The sequence below is a fragment of the Bipolaris victoriae genome (genome assembly GCF_000527765.1).
Source record: "Bipolaris victoriae FI3 unplaced genomic scaffold scaffold_9, whole genome shotgun sequence".
NCBI classification, from domain to species: Eukaryota; Fungi; Ascomycota; class Dothideomycetes; order Pleosporales; family Pleosporaceae; genus Bipolaris; species Bipolaris victoriae.
This window is the reverse complement of record NW_014575383.1, coordinates 195,369-222,045: the sequence shown is the minus strand read 5'-3', so window position 1 is coordinate 222,045 and position 26,677 is coordinate 195,369. Positions and strand designations below refer to the sequence as shown.

The 26,677-nt window shown below is 52.2% G+C and overlaps 10 protein-coding genes across 10 annotated transcripts; 4 read left to right on the top strand and 6 right to left on the bottom strand.

Moving 5' to 3' along the window:
* Nucleotides 1–11: 11 nt before the first annotated feature.
* On the top strand, nucleotides 12–1,787 carry COCVIDRAFT_88382 (hypothetical protein; the record flags this gene model as incomplete). The annotated part of the gene is made up of 4 exons (XM_014705353.1): nucleotides 12–346; nucleotides 411–754; nucleotides 810–1,048; nucleotides 1,116–1,787. The coding sequence occupies 4 exons, from the start codon at nucleotides 12–14 to the stop codon at nucleotides 1,785–1,787; spliced, it is 1,590 nt and encodes a 529-aa protein (XP_014560839.1).
* An 86-nt stretch (nucleotides 1,788–1,873) lies between these two features.
* COCVIDRAFT_88179 (hypothetical protein) lies at nucleotides 1,874–2,836 on the bottom strand (the record flags this gene model as incomplete). Its single annotated transcript, XM_014705352.1, has 2 exons — nucleotides 1,874–2,335; nucleotides 2,507–2,836. The coding sequence occupies 2 exons, from the start codon at nucleotides 2,834–2,836 to the stop codon at nucleotides 1,874–1,876; spliced, it is 792 nt and encodes a 263-aa protein (XP_014560838.1).
* Nucleotides 2,837–5,383: 2,547 nt separating this feature from the next.
* COCVIDRAFT_88442 (hypothetical protein) lies at nucleotides 5,384–6,833 on the top strand (the record flags this gene model as incomplete). Its single annotated transcript, XM_014705351.1, has 3 exons — nucleotides 5,384–5,636; nucleotides 5,683–5,763; nucleotides 5,812–6,833. The coding sequence occupies 3 exons, from the start codon at nucleotides 5,384–5,386 to the stop codon at nucleotides 6,831–6,833; spliced, it is 1,356 nt and encodes a 451-aa protein (XP_014560837.1).
* Nucleotides 6,834–7,207: 374 nt separating this feature from the next.
* COCVIDRAFT_34166 (hypothetical protein) lies at nucleotides 7,208–8,120 on the bottom strand (the record flags this gene model as incomplete). Its single annotated transcript, XM_014705350.1, has 2 exons — nucleotides 7,208–7,897; nucleotides 7,953–8,120. The coding sequence occupies 2 exons, from the start codon at nucleotides 8,118–8,120 to the stop codon at nucleotides 7,208–7,210; spliced, it is 858 nt and encodes a 285-aa protein (XP_014560836.1).
* Nucleotides 8,121–10,957: 2,837 nt separating this feature from the next.
* Nucleotides 10,958–13,821, top strand: COCVIDRAFT_88427 (hypothetical protein; the record flags this gene model as incomplete). Its single annotated transcript, XM_014705349.1, has 3 exons — nucleotides 10,958–11,387; nucleotides 11,466–11,680; nucleotides 11,731–13,821. The coding sequence occupies 3 exons, from the start codon at nucleotides 10,958–10,960 to the stop codon at nucleotides 13,819–13,821; spliced, it is 2,736 nt and encodes a 911-aa protein (XP_014560835.1).
* Nucleotides 13,822–15,258: 1,437 nt separating this feature from the next.
* On the top strand, nucleotides 15,259–16,179 carry COCVIDRAFT_88502 (hypothetical protein; the record flags this gene model as incomplete). Its single annotated transcript, XM_014705348.1, has 2 exons — nucleotides 15,259–15,354; nucleotides 15,412–16,179. 2 exons carry the CDS (start codon nucleotides 15,259–15,261, stop codon nucleotides 16,177–16,179), a joined length of 864 nt encoding a protein of 287 aa, XP_014560834.1.
* Nucleotides 16,180–16,429: 250 nt separating this feature from the next.
* COCVIDRAFT_34163 (hypothetical protein) lies at nucleotides 16,430–17,161 on the bottom strand (the record flags this gene model as incomplete). Its single annotated transcript, XM_014705347.1, has 1 exon — nucleotides 16,430–17,161. The coding sequence occupies one exon, from the start codon at nucleotides 17,159–17,161 to the stop codon at nucleotides 16,430–16,432; it is 732 nt and encodes a 243-aa protein (XP_014560833.1).
* Nucleotides 17,162–17,744: 583 nt separating this feature from the next.
* Nucleotides 17,745–21,213, bottom strand: COCVIDRAFT_88097 (hypothetical protein; the record flags this gene model as incomplete). Its single annotated transcript, XM_014705346.1, has 2 exons — nucleotides 17,745–20,541; nucleotides 20,591–21,213. The coding sequence occupies 2 exons, from the start codon at nucleotides 21,211–21,213 to the stop codon at nucleotides 17,745–17,747; spliced, it is 3,420 nt and encodes a 1,139-aa protein (XP_014560832.1).
* Nucleotides 21,214–21,473: 260 nt separating this feature from the next.
* Nucleotides 21,474–22,403, bottom strand: COCVIDRAFT_88101 (hypothetical protein; the record flags this gene model as incomplete). The annotated part of the gene is made up of 1 exon (XM_014705345.1): nucleotides 21,474–22,403. The coding sequence occupies one exon, from the start codon at nucleotides 22,401–22,403 to the stop codon at nucleotides 21,474–21,476; it is 930 nt and encodes a 309-aa protein (XP_014560831.1).
* Nucleotides 22,404–23,024: 621 nt separating this feature from the next.
* COCVIDRAFT_88215 (hypothetical protein) lies at nucleotides 23,025–26,399 on the bottom strand (the record flags this gene model as incomplete). Its single annotated transcript, XM_014705344.1, has 1 exon — nucleotides 23,025–26,399. The coding sequence occupies one exon, from the start codon at nucleotides 26,397–26,399 to the stop codon at nucleotides 23,025–23,027; it is 3,375 nt and encodes a 1,124-aa protein (XP_014560830.1).
* Nucleotides 26,400–26,677: the final 278 nt, after the last annotated feature.

Sequence of the window (26,677 nt, the reverse complement as noted above, 5' to 3'; positions counted from 1 at the left end):
CGTTTCTTGTCATGACTATCGTAACCCCCGTTGCTGCATTCCTCCTCATAGCCGTCAGCTTGTTGTATGCTGGGATCAGGTTCTGGCAAAACAGACATGCTCTGCCTCTGCCCCCAGGGCCCAAAGGAATCCCTATACTGGGAAACGTCAACGACATGCCCAAGCCAGGCATGCTCGAGTGCCATCACTGGTTGCAGCACAAGGAGTTATACGGTCCCATTTCCTCGGTGACAGCCATGGGTCAGACCATTGTTATCATTAACGACCCTACCATTGCTCTCGACCTCTTACGCGACCGGTCTGCAATCTACTCATCACGCCCCAGTCTCGTCTTTGCCGGTGACATGTAAGTTTCTATGTTTGTTCTGGACAAGGGAAGCCGGTATTGACCATGGGCTTGTTGCTTATAGGGTGGGTTGGCGCCATGCAACTGTCATGATACCCTACAACGATGTGTGGAAGATACACCGGAAGAACATCACAAAGATTACGAGTACAAGTACATCGCTTTCCGTCTTTGACCGCGTCCAGGAGGCCGAAGCCGCGCGGTTTCTGGTCAATATGTTGGAATCACCAGATCGACTGTTTGAGCATGTCCGCAAGGAAGCTGGGAGTGTGATTTTGAAAATTACATATGGATACAACATTGTCCCACATGGAAAGGATCCACTGGTTGATGTGGCGGAAAAGACTATGGAACAGTTTGCCGAAGCTACTGTTCCTGGGCGGTGGGCCGTTGACATTTTTCCATTCAGTTCGTTGTGTCCTTCCCTCAGAGACTATCGAGAAGTACTTTCTAACCTCGTTAGTGAAATACATACCCGACTGGATGCCCGGTGCAGGCTTCAAGCGCACAGCAAAGGAAATGGCGAAACAGCTCGATCAATGCACAACTCGGCCATACGAATTCGTCAAGCAGCAAATGCAAGAAAAGAGACACACACCTTCCTTCCTCTCCCAAAGCATAGAAAGCGCAGACAGCACTCCAGAAATGGAATTCTACCACAAATGGGCAGCACTCGCCCTCTACCTCGGTGGCGCAGACACCGTGAGTCCCCCTATCCACACACCCATAACCGCATTTCCAAACCACAAACTGACTTCAATCCTACCAGACTGTCTCAGCAATCTCAACCTTCTTCCTTGCAATCCACCTCTTCCCCACAGTCCAGTCAAAAGCCCAACAAGAAATTGACTCCCTCACCCACGGCCTCCGTCTCCCCACCCTAGCCGACCTCCCCAACCTCCCCTACATCTCCGCCATAGTCCAAGAAACACACCGCTGGCACCTTGTCGCGCCCATGGGGATCCCACATACGAGCACGAAAGAAGATGTGTATATGGGTTACCGCATACCCAAAGGCTCAATATTGCTAGCGAACAACTGGGGCTTCATGCATGATCCTGCCGTATACCGCGATCCCATGGCATTTCGGCCTGAGCGATTTGTAGCGTCGGAGGGGAGGGAAGCGGAACCAGACCCGCGGACGCATGTGTTTGGGTACGGCAGGAGGATTTGTCCGGGGAGACAAGTAGCAGATCATGCGCTGTTCGTCACGATTGCACAGACACTTGCTGTCTTCAACGTTTCCCCTAGTATAGATGCAGAGGGAAGGGTGAAGCGGAGCGAAGTCAAGTTCGAGCCCGGCACAATAAGTCGCCCCGTACCGTTCTCATGCCGCATCACGCCTCGATCCAACGCGCACATCACGTTAATCCAAGAAGCAGGCCAGAGATTCGCCTACGAAGAAAGCGATGCTGCGGAACTTGAAAACATTACATGGTAGTCATTCATACATACATATTTTTTTTTTAAAAAAAACATCTCTCATACCCGCAACCCTACAGGTACAATCCATGCCTCCACCCTCTACTACACACCCCCCCTCTCCCTCCTCAACCACCCCACCCCAACATACACCGCACTCGCCACTGCACTCCCCAACAACGGCCCAACCCAATAAATCCAATGATACCCCGTAAACCCACCCACAACCGCCGGTCCAAAACTCCGTGCTGGGTTTAAACTCGCGCCCGTATAATACACACTACACACATGCGCCACAAACAGCGACGCACCAATGTACATTGGTTTCGCCCACCCTCCTTCCAACATGAGGATGGTGAGGATGAGTTGGGAGGTAACCAATGCTTCGAGGAAGAGGCCGCGGGTTAGCGAGATGGAGGGAGAGAGCGTGGTGGCGATTGTGAGGGGGCCTGGGAGAAGGGCGGAGGTGAAGGCGGAGGCGGCGATGGAGGCGAGGAGTTGGGAGATGATTGTTTGGGTTGCGCGGTGCCAGTGAATTTTGCGGGTGAGGTAGAGGGCTATTGTTACCTTTTTTGTTTGTTTGTTTGTTTAGTACACTTGATATGTTTTGTTTTTGTTGGAAGGGGGGGGGCTGCTTACGGCTGGGTTCTAACATTTGTTAGTTTCATATCTTCTGATGAATCAGGTTGATAGATGGGGGAGGGAATGGAAGTAAAAAAGGGGGGATGGATAACGTACGAATTTCCCACCGCTGATATCGGCGAAGATTGCTACGTTAATCGCGAGTGAGGCGCCAAAGGCAAAGGCTATGTAGAGAAGTTTTGCTACGTCGGGTAAGGGATCGCCGCTACCGGATAGCTCTTTGCTGCCCGCTGCGTTCAAGGCGATTTGCGTGCCGGTGAAGGCGAGGGAGAGGAACATGAAGGTGCCGATGAACTCACCGATGAAGGCGGCGGCTTCGGTGCGGAGGGTGTGGTGGCTGTGGGGGGTTTGGGAGGGGGTTGTTGTGTTGGTGGAGGGTTCATGGAGGGGGAGGCTGGGGGGTTGGTCTTTGGAGGTTACGGACATTCTTGACGAGTAACTTCAGAGGAGCAGGAGAAGATTGGGGTTTTCTTTTTAGGTTGGGAAAATGGACAGGCTTTTGGGAGTGGAGAGGAAGAGGGTGATGGGGAATTTGTAGTCTAATATTTGTGTCCGATATCATGCCACAGTGAGGTTGTGTGAGTGTGACTGAGCTGTGGTTCCCCCACTTCGAGCCTTAAACGGTAGATTGCCTGTTTGAACGAACCTATTGTTGTAGGGAAAATAGATACACAAAGTTGGATACTGTGTCTTGGATATGCTAGTGCCACGGCGTGGAGACGGGTGAGTTGTGATTGTAGGATCCGGTGCCCCAAGTCCCATTTGGCGATGCAACACAGGCTTGGTCGCCTGACTTCAGGACTGCTGTAGACTCTTAGCTACAGAAAAATATCCTCTTGACATCGATCTGCTCTCTATGTCCGATAACGGGTTTGTTTAGTGTAGCACATATTTGGGTAAGATGTGCTCCGGCGTAGATGTATGTATCTTGTGTAAGTGATGGCATCAAAACATACCAATGACCTTACTGTCGGGTATATATGTCTGTATATCTGCGATAAGAATATGGAGTGTTGTTGTGAAGTGGTGTAATCTTGGAAGAAGCAGTCAGTCGCTGCCATCGTTTTGATAGGCCGGTGAGATTGATCACTTCAGGCGCCTTGTGTGCCTATACCTCGACTAGACTAGCTTTATAGGGTGCCACGATTAAAGCGTCAGTAATGGAATGATGTATGTAAACATATCCCTTTTAGTTGTGGATATAAAGCATGGATAAATACTGAGAAAACATATCCTCTGAACTAGAGGAGCAATCCCAAGCTTTGTCTTAAAGTCTATCCTCTCGTTCTCTCAGCATATATTGCGGGTTAGTCTCATCAAAAACAATGATTGTGACTAGAGAAACTTTCCTTGCGCGCACAAGTACGTGGGACAACGCATGTGAATGGTCGTTTAAATAACGGGCGTACAACATATCCTGCCAGCCCTACCTCGAATCACGTCTAGTACCGAGCACATGGGACACCTGTTGCACACTCTAACTGACAATCCGCTTTCAGCTGATTTGCTTTTGTGTAGCTTTTGTAAGCAATCATCTTGCACGCAAGCTTTCACAGCTTCTGCTGCAAAGACGGTCATATCAACTGCGCAACCAGGAGAGATTATTCTCCATGTTACACCAGACTATTTAGCGCTTCTGGCGCGTCGTGCTTGCTGCAGTCAAAACCACTACGTCGGGACTTCCCGTCGCACAGGCCTTATCCGCTTCGCGCCAATGCGCTTTGTCAGTGCATTGTGCACCAATGTAGATGGGATGATTTGTGTTCCATATCAGACCAAAGGGATATGGCGACCTTACATAGCTTGGGATGGAACTAGACTGGTTGTGGTCTGGGCGCTTTTTCCAACAACGAGTCGTTTTAATACTTATACCTGCGGTTCGATCTTCGACATGCATTTAACTTCGAATTATCGATACTGAAGTCTCACTCCTGACTTGGCTAGGCTGAGATGGTAAACTGTTGGTGACCGCCGAGTCAAGATGGTGAACCAAACCCCACGTCACCCTGATGACGTCGGAGATTTCTTTAGTCTTGCCGGTCCTTCATAGCGAAGGTCACGGTTCAGACTCCGACACTCGCTGGGTGCTAGGCCGATACTAGCACCAACACCGGCTGGAAAGCGGAGTTGCTTCTCCAGGAGTGCATACCAATATTTTGCACATGGTCCACTGCTCTCCACTATACACTTTCATCGACGATGTCTCTCCCATCACTCTGCAGACTTTCTAATCACTAATCCAAGCACCACCCCTCACAACAATACAAACCTAGTTCTATAAATGTCGCCAGAAGATAAGCCATGTGTGTACTACACGACCTGCACATGACCGTCTACCAAGTTTTGGCTTATTACGTACAGTCGAGTACTGCAGGCATCCGCGACGGACGGGAAACTATAGATATTTGGGTCAAGATCTGCAATTCTAGATTTGCAGATCGCAACTGCGGGACGCTGGACGTCAACCGTCTGTCAAGATACCCCACATCCGGCGTACTACTAGGCCAAGCGTTGCATTAGCGCTCGATCATGTTACTCCAAATGAACAGATCAAATTAAGCGATCATAGAAATCTTGGATAGCCGCTCTCCCGCTCCGGCAAAAGCTTGGGCGTTGATCGCGCGTAAGGGACAGTACTTGGATATTTATCCAGAAAAGGCCGGTTGTTCCTAATGCGGAGTTAAATTCACCAGCCACGTACGAGATTGTGCGTCCTTTTTCAATCTAATCAAAATCTAGCCGCAAAAGGTATATTGAACTGATCCTAATGGGAAGGTGTAGTGTAGGGATATAATTGATAGTCTCGAACTAACACCAAAGTTACCCAGAGAAAGCAAAGTGAGTATTTGAAATGACGAAAGTTTTGGTATTGAGACCGGATACGTTTGGAGGATATGAGGCGAAAGAGCAGCGGGCTCAATTTAAAAGCATGGCGACGTTTCCATCATTTCTCTCATTGCATCAATAGCAAGAATGCGCTCCACGGTTCTACTTCTCCTCGCCACCCCCTCGGCGCTAGCTTTCCCATGGCTCAAACCCGAAGGTCTCGAGGCGCTACTGAAACATCCAGAAGCACGCGCTGAAATCGAGCGTAAGCTGCAAAGCCGAAATGCTGCTTCAGCAGAGCCTCGCCAACTTGTAGACACCCTCAAACCTATTCTGGACCCTCTACTAGGACTCATCCCAACATCCGACTCTGTGAAGGAGTTGAAGAGGTTCCCTGAGGGTATGTATACTGTAGTTAGTTCACATGTATTACTAACGAGTCCTAGCGGACTACCCTTTCCAACCTCCTGGCCCTACTGACCAACGCGGTCCCTGTCCTGGCCTCAATACATTGGCAAATCATGGATGTAAGTTTTGTACTCAAACGTTACCTTTTAGTCAACTAACAAGTCTAGACATTCCACGAAATGGCATCGTGACAATCGCCCAAATCCAAGCCGGAACAGAAGCTCTCTTCAACATGGCCCCTGACCTAAGTGCACTCCTCGCTACTGGCGGAGCCCTCGATGGTGGTGACATCCTCTCCACCAAGATGAGCATCGGCGGACCCGACGCACGCGTAGGCGTCCTAAACGGAGCGCTCAACTCCCTCCTCGGCACCCCCTCAGGTATCGCAGGTCACGGCAAATTCAACGAAGGTGATGCCTCCGCCACCCGCCTCGACTTCTACCTCCAAGGCGACAACATCTCCTTCCAACCCTCCCTCTTCAAGCAACTCCACCAGCAAGCCCTCGCCCACGGCAACGGCACCTACAACACCGACGCCATAAAAGAGCACTTCAAAGCCCGCTACTTGGCCTCTCGCGCCGCAAACCCTCAATTCTACTTCAACGTCCCCTCCGCCGGCGTTGTAATGGGCGCCTACTACTTCATCCCGGGCTTCTTCTCAAACGGCACCCTCGCAAACGAAGCTTCCATCACGAGTTTCTACGGCGCAAAGCCTCGACAGCCTGCAAAATGGGATGATCCGGAGCTAGAATACACAAGCGTGCCTGAGCGTATACCGGAGCAAGGATGGTACCGTCGTGCAACACCCATGACGGTCGTCGAGGCCGCAGCAGGTATCCTAGACGTCTATCTGTACGCTAGACCGGCGATCGGGGGCGCGGGCGCGGATCAAGCGTGGGTCGTGGGACCCGCGGTTTTACCTGACAATCCCCAGGCGCTCTCGTGCTTCCTTTACAATGCTGTGTATGCGAATTTCCCAAGCGAACTGTTTAATTCGGTGCTGCTGGTGCAGAGTGTGGTTAATTTCCTGAGTGGCGCGTTGGTGCCGGGTTATAAGGCGTTGGGGTGTCCCAAGGAGTTCCCCGATATGACTGGGTTTACTTCTGCGGGCTATGATGAGTGGGCAAAGGGGTACACGGGGGAGGCGAAGACAAAGGGCGTGGGGAGTGGGTGGTATAGGAAAGGGTGAGGATCGGTGGTGATTGTGCTCATGTAAATCTTGTGGCTGGTATAGTTCGAAGTGTCATTTCAATGTTCATTTCAATGTTCTGTTGTATGTCATTTGCTGGGCTCAGCTGCCGCTTGCCGAGCATCTCGCTTCTACTTGCTACTACTGATTTTTTTTGTCTGTGTCTACCGAGCCTAGCGGCTTGTCACACGGGATGTACAGATGTTCGAGTCGCTCCCCATCTGTCAAGAAAAAGACAGCAGCGGCTCGATACGAAGAAGCTAACCGAGTCAAGTCGAGCTTTTCCCTACACAGTATCTCATAAACACCAAGCACTTCTATATTTGTTTTTTTCCAGTCATGTCGTGCAGCAAAGCTATCATGTCGATCCACTGTCATTCAACAACATCGATGCCGTATGCTCGATAGGGAAAATTCTCTAGACTGTGCCTCATCTCCACCACTCCATCCTCTGACATGAGGCGTCCATCTTCGCCAACCACAGGACCTCTCGCTTCGCCTTGAACAGGAGTTGCATAGTCGGGTACCTGATCATCAGCCTCTGTTCTCCCCATCAGGACATCCATCTCGCGTCCCTTGCAGACCCGTGCTAAGCCCGGATGTGGCACCCACACCACACGCATGCCAGCCCGTCGTGCAGCTTCAACCCCCGCGATCGAGTCTTCAAAGACGAGGCATTCGCGGGGGTCAAGCGCGCGCTCTCCACGCGCCATGTTCGCAGCATTCAGCCGCCTGAGAGCAAGAAGGAAGATATCGGGCTCAGGCTTCTTCTTACTATCTGACATTTCTGGGTCGTCGCCAAATACCTGTAAAGCTGAGTCTTGGAATGCTCGCCCGATGCAAGCCAGATGTGATGTCTTCAGCGCAAACTTCCCACGCCCTGCGGAGCTAGCTAGCGACAGCAGTATAGGTGGCGTGGTCTGGAATTTCAGCTTTTGAAGGAGATCATCGATGCCAGCGAGCGTCTCGCTGTTCCTGAACAAATGTGTATGTGCTTTCTCTTCTGACGCCCATTCTGCTGGGGAAAGTGGTACCTGCGCCCAAGCGAGAAGACGATTCGTGCCCTGCATGAAAACCTGAGGAGCTGAAGATTGCTTTTGATTGTGGGGGGACCCTTACACGTGAGCCTCTGCTCTGCTGCGTGGCTTTAATGGCCCAGGGGTATTCGGGCCTTCCATATTCTCGCAGAATGTGGTTGTAAATGCTAGTGTAGATGTCCTCCGAGTTGATAAGGGTGCCGTCCACATCGAAGATGCACGCCCGAACAGGCGGTAAGGCCTGAGTCATGACTGGCTGTCAGAATCAAGGGCCTAATTAGAGGCTGCTGGATGTGGCGCAGATGTTGAGACTTGGAGGTGATTGAATCTGCCAGGCACTCTTCTACTGCGGTGGGTGGCCGCCCCCCAGTCTACCCCGCAGTGGCTAGCCGGGCTGGGCCTAACTCTCGTCGTACAGTGAACTTTGCTGAAGCCACGGTGGTCCCTGACACCACAGCCATCGAGATTTTGTTGAGGTATACACGTAACTTCAATCTCTACGCTTCGCTTACCTTGTGTCTACATCGCCAGTCACTGTCAAAGCGCCTGGAGTGGGCGGTGGAGGCTGAAAGGCTGGAAGGAATGGGTATCAGGTGATACGAATGCCAGATAGGACATGTACTTATGCTCTTGGATGTAGTGTAGTACATAATAGGCGTATGTGGGGCAAACTGGTTATCTGCACAGGGTTCAAGGACCCGCTTATTCACCACGTACACAGTAAGGATACAAGGGTCCAGATTGAAGTGATAACGCTGAGGCAATGAACATGCTACCTTGGCAGTATGAACGTGACAACAAGGGGTCTCGCAGAGCTGTCAACAACCTCTATCCGACGGGAAGACCCTAATGGGCGTAGTTAGAACGCGCACCGTCGTGTTGTTCAGCTAGTTCGGCCCTCATCAGGCCTCCAATGGCGTTACTTGCCTGAGGGCCTCGATTCAATTTTGATAGCAGTAAGTACTCACTGCAAACTAGTCTTTGCTCTGAATCGCTCAGGACGATTGGCGAGATGCAATGTTACCGGGGCGTGCTTGTTTATGTGGCCGGCACGTGGACAGCGCCTCTGCAAAAACTTATCCTCGTTTATACATGAGCTCCATTTGCTCATGACTCGACTGGGTAACAATTTTGGTTGAGCATGTTACTCGGCCGAGCATATGGCCACGGAATTTGAATTTCCAAGGACTTTTTGGAAACAGAAGACTGGATCTAATCGTAGGGCAATGGAGGATTTGATATGCTCTGTATGGTTGCTAGCAGTGCCTGGAAGGATTTGCAGCTAGTTGCCTGGATCCTAGATACAGCACTGTCGCTGCGCAAGGCTGGTCTTGGCGCCCAATGCGTATGGGCAAGATACTCGTGTGATAAGTCAAGAAGCCAGGAGATTGTGCAGAGATAATTCGAAAAAGGGGCGACGGTAAAGAGATACCATTGGTTGGGAAAGGCCAAGAGTGCTCCTTTCTCGCGTCGCCGCTGCTTGGCAGCTGGGGTTATGCAGGGCAGTCGACGGCCTCGATAATGGTCGGAACTAAGTGTGCGAAGCGCTAATACTCTCCTGGGTCCGAAGGTGGTACACAAAACGGTGTGCGAGAAGCATGACTCGGACCATCGTGGAACAAACGGCTTTGCAATGGATGACCTGGTGTGCTCCGGTGAATCTGGGGGCCTTGGACAGAAGGAGAGCTGAAAAGGTAGTGGCCCACAGGCTTTGAGCATGCATGTGAAGGCAGCCAGGGTTCCCTAATCCTATTCTTGCGTGGTTTGGCGATGAAAAGAGGCGCGTAGGATACGTGACTGGCATGCACACATTTCCTCCCGCCAACTCAGCTGCTGGACGTGTAAAGTGGCGGCGACGTTGGACAGGGCTGAGCGAGGGTATACTCACAGCTGCCTTAGCCCCGGGTCACATGCCTCTACTACCCAGCCACAAGCCTACTACCACCAGACGGTCTCTCTTGGCCATTTTCACGAGGAGCCGTGTCTTTGCGCGCTAGTAAAGCCACATCTTTGCTGTCTGTTTCTACACTGGGCATCTGTTTAGCGCCAGTATAATATTATCTTACCAAGAATGCCTCACGGGGCGGCTCGCATGAGCGACAGGGCCTTGCCGTGAGATTTGCAAGGGGGAACCATCTACTGCCTGTTTTGCCCAATGCTGACACGATTCCATATCTATCGACCCGCTGGTGTGCATCGGCCAAACCGCTCCAAATCGAGTGTGCTCAAGTGCCAAATTCATTGATGACGATGGATTTGGTGTTGCACCCAATGAATGCTGTGGGCTGTCGGGTCGGTGAAGCTAACGGAGCCCCAAAAGACCAGCGGTGCTAAACTTAGCCCACGTTTGCACCCTCGTGAGTATTCTTCCGTCAACACCACACTACATGCCGCGAACCCAACTCGGCCTCAGGCCTCGGATGCCGGACGTGTGCGCTGTCATGGCGCAACCTGGATCCTCACATGGGCCCCATGGAACCACACCACAGTCACTCACTTGCGGCCATTTGTTCACTCAGGCTACCACAAGCCCGCAGCCTGGAGTACTCCTCCACTGCTTACCCATCCACGACGAAAGAGGAAACTTCGTGAATAGATAAATTGATCCTTGACTTAGTTCTGTGCTTGATTGGCCGGGATAAGGCACGATACCCATCTGGCGAGAACCAGGCTGCGGGACGCACGCCCTAAGCGAGTAGCAACGAGATAGCGACACTCGGCCTCTTCCTATTCCGCTTTTCAGCCGTAATACGGGGACCATGACTATTGAATCGTTCCAGTTTTTTTCTAGCTGCTTCCTGCTCGCCCGCGCCGCCACAGCCATGCAGCTCACCCGTCGCCTAGCTAAACTACCGAAGCTGACTGACTAGGTTTTCGTCGTGTCGAAGTGACCGGATTAGGCGTACCATTGGCCAATGTCCCCATCTCGTCGCTGTCTGCCATTATGGGAAGCATATAAAGATATCGGCTGGGGTGCCATCTGGAGTTCACAGGGCTCATCGACCGGGCGATCATTCCTGCCTGTCGAGCATTTTCTCAATACTGCCTTTCTCTGTCCTTCGGTTCTGCCATCGTTTCTCGCCTCACATGGCGCCCCCTCATGCTCTCAGGCTGTCCCACAGCCTGCTCCTGGCACTGTCTGTAGCATCTACAGTCAGCGCACAGGAGCCCAAGGTCGGATGGCACGCTGAAGGCTGCTACACCGACTCCGTCCAAGCAAGGTCGCTGTCGGCACCCTATGGAGTAACTGGTGGCATGACGAACCAGAAATGCAGAGATGCATGCCGAACAGCATTTTTCACCTATGCTGGTACCGAGTATGCGGGAGAATGCTTCTGCGACAACCAATTGCGGAATCAGGGCCGACCGGCTCCCGACGGTAACACCGGATGCAACATGGCCTGCAACGGGAATCAAACCGAAATATGCGGAGGTCCTGACCGATTGACCTTGTGGAGGTTCTACACGGGCAACGAAGTCAGCTCCTCGTCTGCTGTTTCCAGTGCTCCAGTTTCCAGTCCGGCCGCTTCCAGTGCTGCCGCTTCCACTACTAATGTTCCCGCTACTACCACCACACCTACGACTACAGCTCAAGCCAGCACGTCCAGCGCCCCACCAGCTGCCACCGGTCTTCCTCAAGGCTTCCAATACAAGGGTTGCTATGTTGATGGACCTGGATACCGTATTCTTAACAACCAACAGCCTGATGATCAGCAAATGACCGTTGCATCATGCACCAGGAAATGTGCCCAGGCCGGTTTCGAGATCGCCGCCATGGAGTATAGCTACCAGTGTTTCTGTGATAACTTTGTGAGTATTCCCGACACCCTTCCTTTGTAATCAGATGCTAACTTGACCAGGTCAGGATGGGAGGCGCACCGGCTCAGTCCGAGTCCGAATGCAACACCAAATGCGCAGGAAATCAAGCCGAGACATGTGGAGGTCCTAACAGGATGAGCATCTATTCCACCCAGAACCCCCTCAAGGTCTATCAGCAACCAAAGCCCGTCCAGACTGTAGGTGGCTGGAAGTACCAAGGCTGCATCACTGATATCGGTGGCCAAGTGTTCCCATGGAAGTCTGTCAATGAGACTGGCAACTCACCAGAATGGTGTCTTAGCAAGTGTCAAGAATTCGGCTTCATGCATGCTGGATTGGAGTATGGCCAGGAATGCTTCTGTGGTGATTTGGATGGCATCGAGAAAGCCGGTTCCAAGCCCGCCCCTGAGTCAGAATGTAACATGTCATGCCCCGGTCAACCTGAGGCAATCTGCGGTCAGGGTAACCGTCTGTCCCATTACAAGTGGGAGGGTGCTGATCCACTATACGTGTGGAACTACCCCAAAGGCAACGCGGCTGGACGTTATGAGTTCTTGGTCGGTGGTCCAATCATTCCATTGATTTCGCAGCCCGCGGTCAACGGAAAGATTTCTCTTCTCGAGAAGTACGGAACTGGAGAGCCCAACTCAACCGGTGCTTACGAGCTCGACCCTTCCATTGGAGGTGACATCTTCCACGCCTTCCGCGAGTTGACCGGTATCAAGACCGACATCTTTTGCGCTGCTGGTTTGACTCTGCCTGATCGTGCTGGTCGCCAGATTAACATTGGTGGCTGGTCGACTGATTCCTTGTTCGGTGTCCGCATGTACACGCCAGACGGCACGCTTGGCGTCAACGGTACCAACAATTGGCAAGAGGATGTGAACACTGTGAAGCTGCAACAGGGTCGCTGGTATCCTACCGGTCTCCTTATGGCTAACGGCTCAATGCTTATCGTCGGTGGCCAGGACGGCTCTAACGGTCCCCCCGTGCCAAACATGGAGATCCTGCCCAAGGCTGGAGCAGTCAAGCACGCACAGTACCTGCAAGACACTGACCCATACAACCTGTACCCCTTCCTTGTCGTACTGCCATCCGGTGGTATCTTCATCCAGTACTACAACGAAGCACGCATCCTGGACGAGGTCACTCTCGACACCAAGACCATTCTGCCCAAGGTTCCCGCTGCTGTCACCGACCCTACCGGAGGCCGAACCTACCCATACGAGGGTACTCAAGTTCTTCTTCCACAGTACTACCCTTACACCGATCCTCTTGAGGTTCTCATCTGTGGTGGCGCTGCGAAGAACCCGCGCTATGGACTTGACAACTGCGTCAGCATGGCACCAGATGTTGCCCAACCCAAGTGGACAATTGAGCGTATGCCATCCCGTCGTGTCATGTCCTGCATGGCAACTCTCCCAGATGGCACTTTCTTGATCCTGAACGGCGCCGAGATTGGTGAAGCTGGTTTTGGTCTCGCTGAAAACCCCAACATGAACGCCGTCTTGTACGACTCCAGGAAGCCCAAGCACCAACGCATGAGCGTCATGGCCAACACCACCATTGCGCGCCTGTACCACTCCGAGGCTGTAGTAATGGACGACGGAAGAGTCCTTGTGTCTGGCTCGGACCCGCAGGACAATGTGCACCCCCAGGAGCACCGACTGGAGGTCTTCCTTCCCCCATACCTGCTCTCTGGAATCGCGCAGCCAACCTTTACTCTTGCTCAGAATGACTGGAACTGGGAGGCCACCTACTCTTTCACTGTCACATCTAGCGCAGGTGGACCCATCAAGGTGTCGCTTATGGGAGCCGAGTCCAGCACGCACGGTAGCTCCATGGGTGCCCGTATCCTCTTCCCTCAAGTTACATGCTCAGGAAACACTTGCTCCGTCAAGGCGCCCAAGGGGCCATACATTGCACCCGTCGGCTGGTATCGTATGTTCGTCCTTGCGGGCGACATTCCTTCGCACGCCAAATGGATCCGACTCGGTGGTGATCCTGCCGGGCTAGGAAACTGGCCCGATGTTCCGGCTTTCAGGCCATTGCCCGGTGTAGGACCCGTTCGTGCAGCGAATGCCCCTACGACCAGGTCAGAGCCCGTGGTGGCTCGCAGCTTCCGTGGTTGAAGCAACTGATGGATGACAGCCGTCCCCTAATGACCTTTCGCCCATCTTACTCCTTTATGTGTAGTCCCTACTAGAGGGACCGCAGTTGCTTGACTGCACTTAGTCATAATTGTAATCTCATGTAACGACCTCATCATCGAATGTGCCTGTTTGCCTCGTGTGTCTCAAGTGAAGAGTGAATTCATCTTGTTTGAAGTGACGACTAACTTTGGTGCCTGTTTGATTGAAGCAGCCCACGTTGGTTTGTAGAGGCAGCGAATCGTGGCGACCCACGTATTTTGTTGAAAACGGCGCAGCGCTCTTTGGTTGTGCGATAGGGAAAAGCAAAGTGTGCCGGTTTGTGCTGGCTATCGAGGCAGCGATTTCTGGAGGTAAGGAGTGAGCATAACAGATGGGCGATTAAGATTACAATTGCCGTTGAAGTAGAGAATCTCGATAGGAAGTTTTGGAGACGGTGGAGTAAACAAAGCAAACGATGTGTGTCACTGTGGGCTGAGGATAGTAAGTAGTAAGGGTTCGCAGTCTTGGCGCAGGGTCGCAGTTGTCCAATTTGTTCAAACTACAACAGTCAAGACGGCTTCTTACATAGCTATTTATACTCTGACCGATGAACAGCTCACGCGTGGCCGTCTCACGTAAATGTTTTGCCTCAGCTATTACTCACAGCAGCCACTGAGGGTCAGCGGGGTCATCCGCAAATCACAGCCGCAGATAGTTGTGGCCTTACGTACGCCCATTATCCTCTCTCCCAAACTTCATTCGACCCACAGGCCTATGTGTCTCATCCTGCAGGAACTTCTCATGCGGAAACTACGAAGTGAAGAACCCTCTTGAAGTAACGATCATAATAAAACTAACGATTAACACTACGCCCCGCCATGGACAGGTCTACTGCAAAAGCAAACCACACCCGACTCGACTTGCGTTATCATCTCAATATGCCAAACTTTTCCACCAACCCCGAAGGCGTCTGCAAGTGATCAGATTGACTATTCCTAATAGATGCAGAGATGCGGAAAACTCCGTCAAGCTATATGAACAACCGGTATGATTGGATGGGGCGCCTGAAGAATGCCAACCTGAAAGAACACAGTGCCCATCCTTCACCTTCCCGTCGTCGGAGAACTGGCCCTTTGAGAGACATTCAAATCATGCCACTAGAAAGCTTAAAACCAGCATTCGGCCGGTGTGTCTTGTATCTTCTCCACCGATAACCATAATGTCGCCGTCAAATGACGCGCAGGAAGCGACTCCACATACCCATAGCGACCCTACAGCTGAAGAGGCTAGCAGCTCCGAACCATCGCTCGAAATCGACGTGGGTCCCGTCCAACGTGTTAATCCTGAGATATCTTGTCTGACAAATAGGTGCCGTGGCAGAGCGAGCAAAGCGACGAACGCGACTCTGCCTTTGGCGACAGTCAATCATCCTACACAATGTCTGCCACGTCGTCTGTATTCAACTTTCGCTACGAGAATGGCAGGAGGTACCATGCTTACGCAGAGGGCATGTACCCAGTGCCAAACGACGAGGTCAGCCCCACGTTGCCGTCACTCAGATAGACTAGTTGCTTACACCATTTCTACCAGACCGAGGCAGATAGACTCGATCTCCAACACCACGCCTTTCGCCTTACACTCGACGGAAAACTTTATCGAGCACCCATTCCAAAAGATGTCCAAAATGTCCTGGACGTAGGGTGTGGCACTGGCATATGGGCTATTGAGTTCGCAGACGAGCACCCATCTGCTCGTGTCCTGGGCACAGATCTCAGTCCCATCCAGCCCGAACAAGTCCCACCAAACTGTGAATTCCTAATCGATGATTGCGAAAAAGAATGGATCTTCCACGATAAATTCGACTACATCCACTCGCGCGCCTTGGTAGCAGCCGTCAAAAACTGGCCCCGTTTCTTCGAACAAGCCCATGCCAACCTCAAACCCGGAGGCTACCTAGAGTGTCAAGACGTGGCTTTCCCAATCCGGTGCATGGATCCTAATGTGACTGCTGAGGATTCACCGCTGATACGCTGGTCCGAGTATTTCATCGAGGCTGCACAGAAGATTGGCCTTGATGGCACGGGTCCCCGCCATTTTACACCCCAGCTGCGTAATGCGGGGTTCACGGATATTAACGTTAAGATGTACAAGTGGCCAGTAGGCAAATGGGCAAAAGGCGCGAGATTCAAGTTGCTAGGCCGCTTTGTATATGAAGACCTTATGGACTGGCTGCCCAGCAGTTCACTCGGTCTATTTACACGAGTACTCAAGTGGTCTAGAGAAGAAGTCGAAGTTTTCCTCGCCGATTGCCGGCAGGAAGCAAAGCGAAAAGACCGACATTACTATGCTGACGTGTAAGTCATCACTCACCCTAATTCGTAGTTACACTAACTCCTTAGCTTCTTCTGGCACGCACGCAAACCCAACGCAGACCAATCCACCCACACAAACGACGTAGTTCACGAAGAAGAAGCCATCCACCGCGACGAAGCAGACCAACCCCAAGACCCCTCAAGCGTAGCTCATCCAGCTGCCTCTAATGACACCAAAGAAACCTAATACCCCATCAAGTGGCATCTAAAGCCCCATCCCATACCCTCCTCCATACCTACCCCCTCCCCAAAAACCGTTCAACATACACATCCCCCTCCCCCCTCTCCACCCACCTCCCCCCCTTCCACGTCATCTTCTCCATCCACCCCGTCGGCTTCCCACCATACTCGCCAAACTCCTCTTCATTGGGGAAAAGCCGCTTCCAAGCTGCTGGCGCGCCTTCGTGGTCGTCTGGGAGGAGGGCGCAGGGGAAGGGGATGGGGTCCCAGGGGATGGGTGGTTCGTTTGTTACGTGGAGATGGGGGTGAAGGGGGGGTTGCTTGAGGTTGAGGTTGGGAGGGGGCATGGTTGCAGTGGTGGTTGTGGTGGGGGAAGGGGGGTTTGATGCGGAAGGGAGGGGCGGTTGGGTGCGGGATGATTGCCTTGTTGCTTTTGGAGGCGATTTTGGGTTAAAGGTTGAAGAGGGAGGTTTGCGGGGCATGGGGTGGGCGTGGTTGGGTTGTGTTTGTCCTTTGTTGGATGGACCTTGTTGTTGTTGTTCTGACGAAGAACCTTCATTCTTCTCCTTGGAAAAAAATCGCACCCTCATGGTGATTTTCCGGCGTCTCCCTTCTCCCTTCTCTTGCTCTTCACCTCGCTCACCTTCACTTCCCTCTTCCCTCTTCTTCTTCTTCCCATCCTTCCCTTCACCCTCGTCCCCACTATCCCTCTTCCTCTTCCCAGACCCCATCACCTCTACCCCCTCACCCAAATACATACTCACCCTCGCTTCAAACCTCGCATTCATCTCCGCAACCGAGGGAATCCCGCTCGCGCTCTGCCATTGATTTTCCACAGTGGAGTCCCTATTCGCCATGTTGAATCTTCAAGCAAACTTAGTCCACGATCCAAAAAGAGGCTTGAGATGGTTGGCTTCGTTGTCAAGCTAATAACTTTCGAAGAGGAGAATTGTTGTTTTGGAGTGCGCAGCTTCGGTGTTGTTTTTATGGTGAAAGGGGGGATTGATTTGTGTCGATGGGTCGGGGGCAGAATTGGATAATTGGATGGTGAACCGTGGTTGGGGGTGTTGGGATAACGTGGGTTAGGATTAGAGATGGATGATTTCTTGTGGAGTCTGGAGTGTCGGGGGGCGAGTGGGAGGTGTGCTGAATCAAATGATGTTTTCTGCATGGTGATGCTGTGTTGGAAATGACTGGCCTACCGTAGTTAAGTGTTGTTTTTGATATCTGCACAGTGACTATGCAGCAAAGAACGTGTGAAGACTGATATAATTACAACGACGATAACTATGCTACACAAACTATACTCACATTCTCTGTCACTGCCTCAAGCGAATATTAAACATTACAAGTTCCACTAACTCCACAACCTCACTCCACATCCCCATCCCCCATCGCCTCACCACTCTCTCCCAAGCGAAGCCTCAACATCCTCTCATGCTCCGCCACCTCCTGCATCTTGAACTTTGAAATAAGATCCATAGTGCTGCGTCTCACGCTAGCCATACTCTTCTTCTCACTCGCAGCGTCATCGCCGCCCCTCATATTACAGCTCATGTGGCTCACTGGACTGGGGTTGCGTAAGTGCCTTCCAGTATGGCTGCGCATGATGGAAGAGTGGAGAGACATGTGTCTACTATCGAAAGACAGACGAGCGGGGGCACCACAGTCCGCTGTTGTGGTGTTTGCACCGGTGCTTGGGCAGGGGTAGTCGTCGACGCAGTTTTTGTAGTAGACTGACCAGCCACGGGCAAGGTCGTGGAGGTGATCGTAATTGGCATCACCGCCTCGGAGCGAGAGCTCACTGAGGTTAGGTGCAGACGAGTTACGGCGCGGACGGAGCCTTGCCATAGTCTCATCAACAACGAGTTTGTCCTTGCCCTTGGCGGTGTTCATTGGCGTTTGATCTGGAGTAACAAACTCCTCACGATCGCCCCGTGCGCCACTGTTATTTTCTTCAACAAAGTCGCCTGCCCACACTTCAGGTAACAGCTCAAGTTCAGGATGTTCTAAAATACCACCAGACGCGATCGAGCTGCGATGGCCGCGACCATGCCTCCTGAACTCCGTGCTCTGACTCTTGAACATCTTACTATAGTTCCTCATGAGTGCCTTACCAAACGTCATAGAGCTGCTTCTTGCCATGCGCATGCTGCCAAGTTTCTTCTTCTTTTTCTTTTCGCCAGGCAGGAGTGGAGTCGAGGGTCTTCGCTGCGTTGGATCGACCAGGTCCTCGTCATCAATTGGAGCCGTAGACTTTATCGCTACTTCGAGTGCAAAGTCGCGCGGCTGGACATCATCTACTTTACCAGCAGACCCGGTTCGTTCCTCGCGTGTGTGAGAAGGATATCGGCCCCATGCACCAACAATATCCACATCGTCGCCTTGTCGGTTGTAGGCATCCGCTACTGCTTTTCCTACCTCAGAATCGTCTCCACTTGCCAGGGCGCGACGTCGAAAGATCGAGGCTGATGGTCTGTCTCCATCATCACCACCGGGTGTAGGTGTATGCAATGTGGATAGACGCCCGTTTGAGTCCTCAGGCCTTATAGAAACATCTGCGTCATCAACGCTGATTCGTCTGGTGGAAACACTCCAACTGCGTTCCCTAAAAGGACTAGACTGTACAGCGAGATCCTTGTTCTTGGGGAGAAAAAGAGATGCTTTCTCTTCTTGATGAGCTTGTAATGCACGATCCCAAACCTGGTTCGCGCCCTTGTTCTTGCCGAGGGCTTGTTGTTCCGCACGCAAACTCACCAGGGATTGCGATTGTCGGCGCTCTCGATCAGCAGGCACGTCTAGTGTATCAAAAGGACCATCTCCGCCAACAATTGGTTGTTCAGGGGAATTACTCGCCTCGATTTGGCTCCGCAAGCTGAGTCTCTTGGGTTTCAAGAATTTGATTAGCGAGGATGAATGTGTGAGCTTCTTTTTGGTAGCAGGAGGACTGAACTCTTCCCGAAATTTGGAAACCTTGGTATCAGCAACACTATTATTACGTGCTAGAGGTGCTCTCGGTGGAGTACATGGGGTTTCCGTTCTATAGCTCTGTGAGACCTTCAGATTGGTGAGGCCATGTCGCTGTTTTGGCTTTGGCGTCTCTTCGTTATCCGTCGGGAAGGATGCCGAACGTCTAGCCCTGCGCAGATCTGAGGTAGAGATACTGAAGGGTTGATTTTCAGTACCAGTCCGGGATAGGTTGACCATAGATCCACCAAAGCTGCCAGGCGGGCTCTGTGGTCTACTTGAGTATATAGAAGACGCAAAATCAGGCTGAATGTTTGCATCGCTAGGGACGAGATTTCCCCATCCAGCCGGAATCTTGTAGCTTGCTATGCCAGAGCTCGATGTCTGCCGACGATGACAAGGCAGCTGCTGGTTTTTTTCTGAAAAGTAGTTTGAATCGGCAGAGCTATGTTCATGCAACTCGTAAGGCGATCCAGGTACTTCCGAGGTGCTTGCAAGCTTGTCCCAGGAGAGCAATGATCCCGAGCGTAGATGGTGAGAAATACGCATGCTTTGCAGATGAACCGAATGGTGTGAACCATCATCATCTGCTTCCTCACACGGAGATCTCTCGAGACGGACAACGGTAGCAGAAGAAGATATCTCACGCAGAGTGCCTTGAATCGACATGGACGGTCTAGGGGTGGCGGTTGAGGTTGGCTGTTGAACGCGAATCTCTACCATGCGAGCCACAGAAGATGTGACCATATCATATTTGCAGTTAGGAGCTACTGAGGAATCACTGTTCCGGCGTCGATGATGTGCCTGGTTGTGCTTTGGGTTTCGGCAGACATGCAAGTCGTTGTCGAACATTATAGGACTGCCGTCACGCGGAGGAACGGGAAAGCGTGATAACCGAAGACTCTCAGTCATGGCCTCCGACCAGGGCTTACCAGTTGTATCATTGTTTGAAAGACCTGGTAATCGTAATGGAGAGATTGGCGGGGGCTTTGGCAAGCTCATTGACTCTGCCGAGTACGAGCGCTTCAGCTTGCCTCTTCTCTCATCGAATGTATCTGATGCTAGGATAGGTGTTCTGGACACTAGGTTGAATGTATTGAATAGTGAGACTGCCTGCGTGTCTGTGATATCATATGGGCGAAGGTCTTGCTGAGGCTCACAACTGGCGCAGCCATTTGTGCATGACTCTGGTGTCGTTTTCCTGAGAATGTGAGTATCGACCAACAAACTCATAATCATCTTCAAATCACCTTCCATGCGAGGCAACCCAGTCAACGCTATGAATACTAGGTCGTTTGTTAGGTGATCTTTTGCCAACATTTCTGGCAACGTCGTCCAACACTTGGGCATCCGAGTCGTAGCCTCCTTCGTGAGATTTCTTGTTGCTAAGAAGATTATTGCGCAAGTCCTGTTTGGTAATCTGGAGTTGTTGCTTTGGCCCCCTTTTCTGAAGCTTGATCACAGTGTCAGGTGTGGACTTTGGAGTAGTTTCGTTCGCGTCAGAGTGATGTGTTGGAGTGGAGGGTGTCTTTTTGTGAAAGTCTTTGGAGAATTTCTTCTTGATCATAGAACGCATGCTTTTCACCTTGTGAAGTGAGTGTATACTGTGGATTGAAGGGCGACTGAAACGTACAGGACCTGCCTGCAGAGGTGTATCGCGATCTTCATCACAGTGTTCAGCATGCTGAAAGATTTCTCTGAGCTCGTGGAGATCTCCGGAACAGGTGCTCGTAAACTGCGAGTTTGGTGAGCTGGTTTGTTCGGGTAAAAGACGCTGTTTTGCGGGTGCAAGTTGGCTGAGGCGGACGTTGGGCAGCTCGGGTGAGTTCGATCGTTCGCCCTCTTCTGTTATGCAGCACAGCTTGGAAGCCATGGTGTGGATGTGAGAGGACAAGCAGATTATTAGGCAAAGAGGTTTGCTGTTTGTTGACAGGTAGGGCCTTCTTCCACGTGGAGTGCCTGCCCATGTTTTGGACGAGGAAAGCCGGAGGGCAACGACACAATAGAAGCAGCAGCAATTGCGATGATCAAATGACTGACGAATCCTGAAAACTCAGAGGAAGTGGCACTCTTACAAATGGGCAACATGTATTGCATGCTGAAAAGTATCGGGGATGTCGCGAGGTTAAGCGTTCAGCTCATCATCTTCTTACCACTTGTATCCTCACTGTATAGCTCCTGGTCTTTAATCCAAGCCGCCACGCTCTCAGTGCACAGTTCTGACACAATATCCCATCTACCTTGTTTGGCAGCATTCCTCACTCGCGTTGAGCTGATTCCAACACCTTCTTCAGCCTCGACCATTTCTATGTTGTTGCTCCATGCGGGCTGGAAGCCGGCTGCTTCTCGCTTTCCGTCTTTCAGGTCTTGCAGGTACTTGGCTTGCTCCTGAGTTGAGCCAAACTCACGCGACGACTCGTCGTTCGCATCGGCTGGTCGTTGGGTCACGCGCAGCTTGTGACCAGCAGCGAAAAAGGGCTCAAGGGCCGAGAGCGGTGGATCGTGCTTGGGATAGTACTTTGGGTTGCAGAAGCGGATCAGCGTGTCATAGCCGACAAGATGTACATGCCTCGGACTCGAAGTATAGAAAGGTGGCGTAGCTTGGGCGATGGCTGCCGACTTGTCACTGTAGTAGGGCTCTTTGGTAAGACCAATATCTATTGATAGATTGGCCACATCAGCATTCGAAGAGCATGTTCCCTTCTTGACGCTCTGCGACAAGTCTTCAGCGAGTGCCGTCATCAAGGCGATGCGCAGCACAAAGCTTGCAGGGCTAGGCGCCTTGTCTGCATTGTGTGTGCTAAAGAGCAGTAGCAGTCTATAGGGGCTCTGCTCCAATGGTGCCGAATTCTTCAGAGCCGACGATGCGAGAGTGAAATGTGCAAGGGACGGCGGGTTGAAGGAAGAGTCGAGGATGTAGAGGGTCTGTGGCTGCGTCGGTGTGTCGTTCACTGTGCGCACAACACGAAACTTGGCGGGCGACGAAGTAAACGAATGCAGCGCAGACTCGAGATCAGGTAGCAAAGACCTGAGTGAAGCTATGCGCGAAGCCATATCGGCCATTGCTGCTTGTTGCGAAGCTCAATGCGTGGAGGGGTAATTGTCTTCTTGCTCTGTATGTCATACGCGTAGGACGGTAACTCTTGCTGAGCAAATTGCGGGGACATGCCGCCTTGAATGCCGGGATGAGGGCAGTGAAGAGAGTCACGCAGAGAGATGCACAAACACATATTACAATAAAATTCATGGAATCTATTTCCGCACACATACACACATAGCATGCAGGGCATCTTTCTATATGAATACCCTAGACGAGGAAAATATGCTCTAAAAAGCTTCCTTTGCTCATGATGACCCCATACATCAATCCATCAATCCGTTGACAAGTCAACCGATCCAACTGCCTAATCATCAACATCAGTCATCATTCCACAGCCTTCTCGTAAGGCACAACATCCGGGATACCCCTCAAACGATAGACCGAGGTGGTTGAAAATTCCGTTGTAAGTACGCCAATATCCCTAGCTCCAAAACACCTTGCGCTGAACCCTGACATCTTGTCTTGTTACTGAAAAAATATAAAGTGCGTCAAAAAAAAGCCGCAGAAATTTGCACAAAAAGGCCAACTAAAACATATTGAATAGAAGAGAAGAAGAAGACGAAGAGTAGGCGAGAAGCAAGCGACTAATTCTCGCCATTACTGAGCGGGCTAAGACCATTAGCCTTGGCCGCATTTCTCAGGCTTTGCTGCCTTGCCAAAGACGCTTGGCTGGCCTTTTGCCGAATCTTCATCGACTTGATCGAATTGGACGGAGATGGTCTGGGCGAAGGTCTGGGCGATATCCTAGGACTGTTGTTGCTGCTGTTGTTCAGTTGCTCAAACCGTCCAGCAATATCTTTGACACGACTGGGGGAGCCTCCACTCTTTGATGACTCACTCGCCTGGCTGTCGCTGTCTTGAGGGACTGACAAGATGCTGCTACCGTCTATATCGGCGTTGACAACACGCAGTTTGGACTTGGGCACTGTGAACATGACTTGAACCACTCGTCGCTCGACAGCTGCTTCAACGTCCCAATCAGCCTCGCTAGCGGGAGTACACGGACGGTCTTCACCAACAGGAATACCGAGGTGATTTGCAAGAATGGGTGAGCGCGGTGTAGGCATGCGATCATCACCGTCAAGGTTGACCAGCAAGTTGCCGCCCCTTTCTCTCCACTCCTGGCGTCGGCGTTCACGCTCAGCCATGGCAATGTCTTCGGGTGTACCCCAGTCATCACCAGCAGTACGACGCCAGGCTGGATCTTGTTCATCGTCCAGCCAGTCTTTTTTCCCTCTCCTATTGCGCCAAAAGCTTGCATCTGAAGCTGCACGCTGGGGTGGTGCAGTGGCGGCTGGGAATGATTGCCGCATGTCCACCTGGTGTGGTTCAGTAGGCGAAGTTGGATCATCTCTATAGGGTTCTTGGTATGTTGCAGGAGCAATCATTGACTTTGTTCGTTCAGCGCCCGAGACTGATCTTGTCAATACCTTGCGGACACTACCTAACCAGCTCGTCCTTCGCACTTTGGACGATGACTGGGGTACACCCGGCATGTCCAAGACGAAAGATGTAGCTGGAGTAGCAGTGCCCGTTCGGCTGTTACTATGATCTGTATCGTGGCACGCGTCTGATTTAGAAGAACCAGTATCTGGCCTCGGTCGCTCTGGGTTACCACCAAGCAGTGCTTCACCCTCAGCTTGCAGATGCGCAAACGACGACTGAATGGCTCGGAAAGATTCCGAGTCTAGTCGGCCATGACTCTGTTCACTATTGAAAGAGTGTGTCCGAGGTTCATCAGGAGAATGTCGGCCAACCTCCCCTCTCCTCCTGGCCTTGTCGCTGGTAGGGCTTGGATTCGTTGATCTGGAGGAGCCAGCAATATTTCTCGGCGTATTACCAGAGCGCATCAATACACTTTCAAGAGCACCCTCGTTTGCAGAGGTCCAGGACATGGCACTCCGCTCACTAAGGTTTGAGCTCGTGCGCTCGGAGTTTGATTTGTCCGGGGAAATTCTGCCAGCCGAGTTTAATTGAATCCGTCCGAGAGAATTACTTTTGATGTGACTAGACGATTCCTGGGTATTCGATGCAGATGCAGCGTATCGCATATCTCTCTGCATATTGCCATGCTTTTGGCCAGGCACGGACGCGTCCAAAACTGGGGCATTGTCGAGAACTGCAACTCCAAATTTTGGTCGCAGTTCAGCCATCTCAGGAGGCCTTGACAGGGGCGAATTATCTTGAGCTTGCTCTTCGTCCGTTTCCTCCTCGAGTTCATCAATTGGATGGATACCGCTTGGACCGCGAGGCTTGTTGACACCGTACGCAGGTCTCCCACTCATACTACGTCGCAACCCGCGCGTCGGACTCGGAATCTCAACAAGCAAGCCAGTTCGTTCAACTTCGCCTCCACTTATTGCCTTCCAGCCCTGGCCGCCCTGAGCTCCTTGGGGAAAGTAGTAAGAACCATTCTGATCGACGACATAGTCAGATGCGTCAAGTCGACCCCCACGTTCATCGCACGCTGGCGCATAATCCTCCATGTTGTACCTGTGAGTAGTATATGACAGGTCCTGAAGTTGTTTTTCCCGGATGTGTCGGCGGTTCTTTGACCGTCTCCTGTAGCACATGTACAGGGCGACAACTCCGCATATGGCAACGAGACCGATGGCTATACCAACGCCCAAACCTGCTTTCTGTCCAGTTGTTGATAAGAATCCATTCTCTTCAGACGAAGATGCAGGTGTCTTGGCAGGAGGCGTGTAATTGGCGATCCAGGTATTCGAGGTAGTATTGAGGAAGAACGTCTTGGCGTTGATACTTGATGAATCTCTTCGTCGCTGGGCACCAGACGAGGGAATGGTATACCCTCCGGTGACCATCAGAACACCTCCAGGTAACATGGCAGCACCATGACCATACAGTCCTGAACCATTTGGCAGTCCTGAACCACTGGTAGATGGCACAGTCCATTGCCAGTCTCCGTGACCACCGTAGCCATCAGCAAGGCTAAGGACTACCAACTGAGGCTCGGCTGGTGTGTTGATGTCTCCAACCCAGCCGCCGACGACGATGATGGTTTGACCATCCGCGCTGAGTACGGCAGTGTGACCAGATCGAGGCTCGACTGCAGATGAACCATCAGGCTGCTGAACAGGGATAAATGTCCAGCCTTGCTCTGGAAGGGAAAAGAGAGCAATCTGCGACATGTTGAGGAAAGCGGCACTAGTATGCCCTCCAATGAGGAGGAAGTTCTGCTGCTGAATCTGCGCGCCATCTTTACGATCCGAGAATGTCGGAGACAAGCCGGTAATGGTGAAGCCGGCTTCGGGCACGGGAGGTCCGCGACTCGAGGAGATGTCTAGTTGGTAGTTGAGAGACTGGGTGCTTGGGACCGAAGGCTCGAGCGTAACGACCGAGTTGGAGTAGCTGGCTGCAGATTGCCATGACCCTGTTGAGTCGCTTGCATTGGGACACATGCCACCGAAAAAGTATGCTCCTGTAGTTTGGGCGTCCCCTGGTACGACGGATGAAAAGGCCATTCCAGCGCTGAGAAAGTTTGGGCCCATGCTGTCAGCATGCGAGCTATCGGTAACCGACACATTTTCTTGTTTCCAAGTACCCTTCGCACTGGGGTCCGCAGCATTGGGTGTGTAAGTCCATAGCTGGGCTCCGTTGGCACCTCGGGTGCAGTCGCCGGTGTATACGGTCAGGTTTCCACCACTGTTGAGGAGCGGTGTGAAAGGCCGCAAGGTGGTGTCATCGAGGAAGGGCAGAGCTGAGTAGAGGGTATTGTAGGGAAGGTTGGAAGCCGTGAGCGTGGCGGACAGGTCAATGCTGCTGAGCTGGAACTGGGTCGATGACTGGGGCGAGGGACGGAAGACGTAGAGGCTATCGTTGGTCTGGAGGACGCGAGTCGGGTTGTAGGGCAAGTGGACGACGGCGGCAGTAGGAGCGAGAAGCAGGGCCTCGTAGAACAGCACGAGCACGCAGCGTACCCGTGTCTTGCGGACCATGGTACATTCACCTCGAGAGGCGAGACGAATGTCCCATGAAGCAGACTATGGCTACCGGTACGAGAGCAGAGCACGGTGGATAGCGACAAAGGCGGCTGGAAATCGAGGGTGGGTTCAGAGGAGCAGCAGTTCATGCACGGGGCGATCGAGGTGGCTGGCTTCCGCGAGGGTCTATCAACATAGGCCCAGCCCTCCTGGCCCGCCCGCCTGCGCCCGCCGTGCGCTGACTGTGGACCAAGTAGCCAAAGCGCGTCATCTTCCGTGACAGCGGCCGTTTA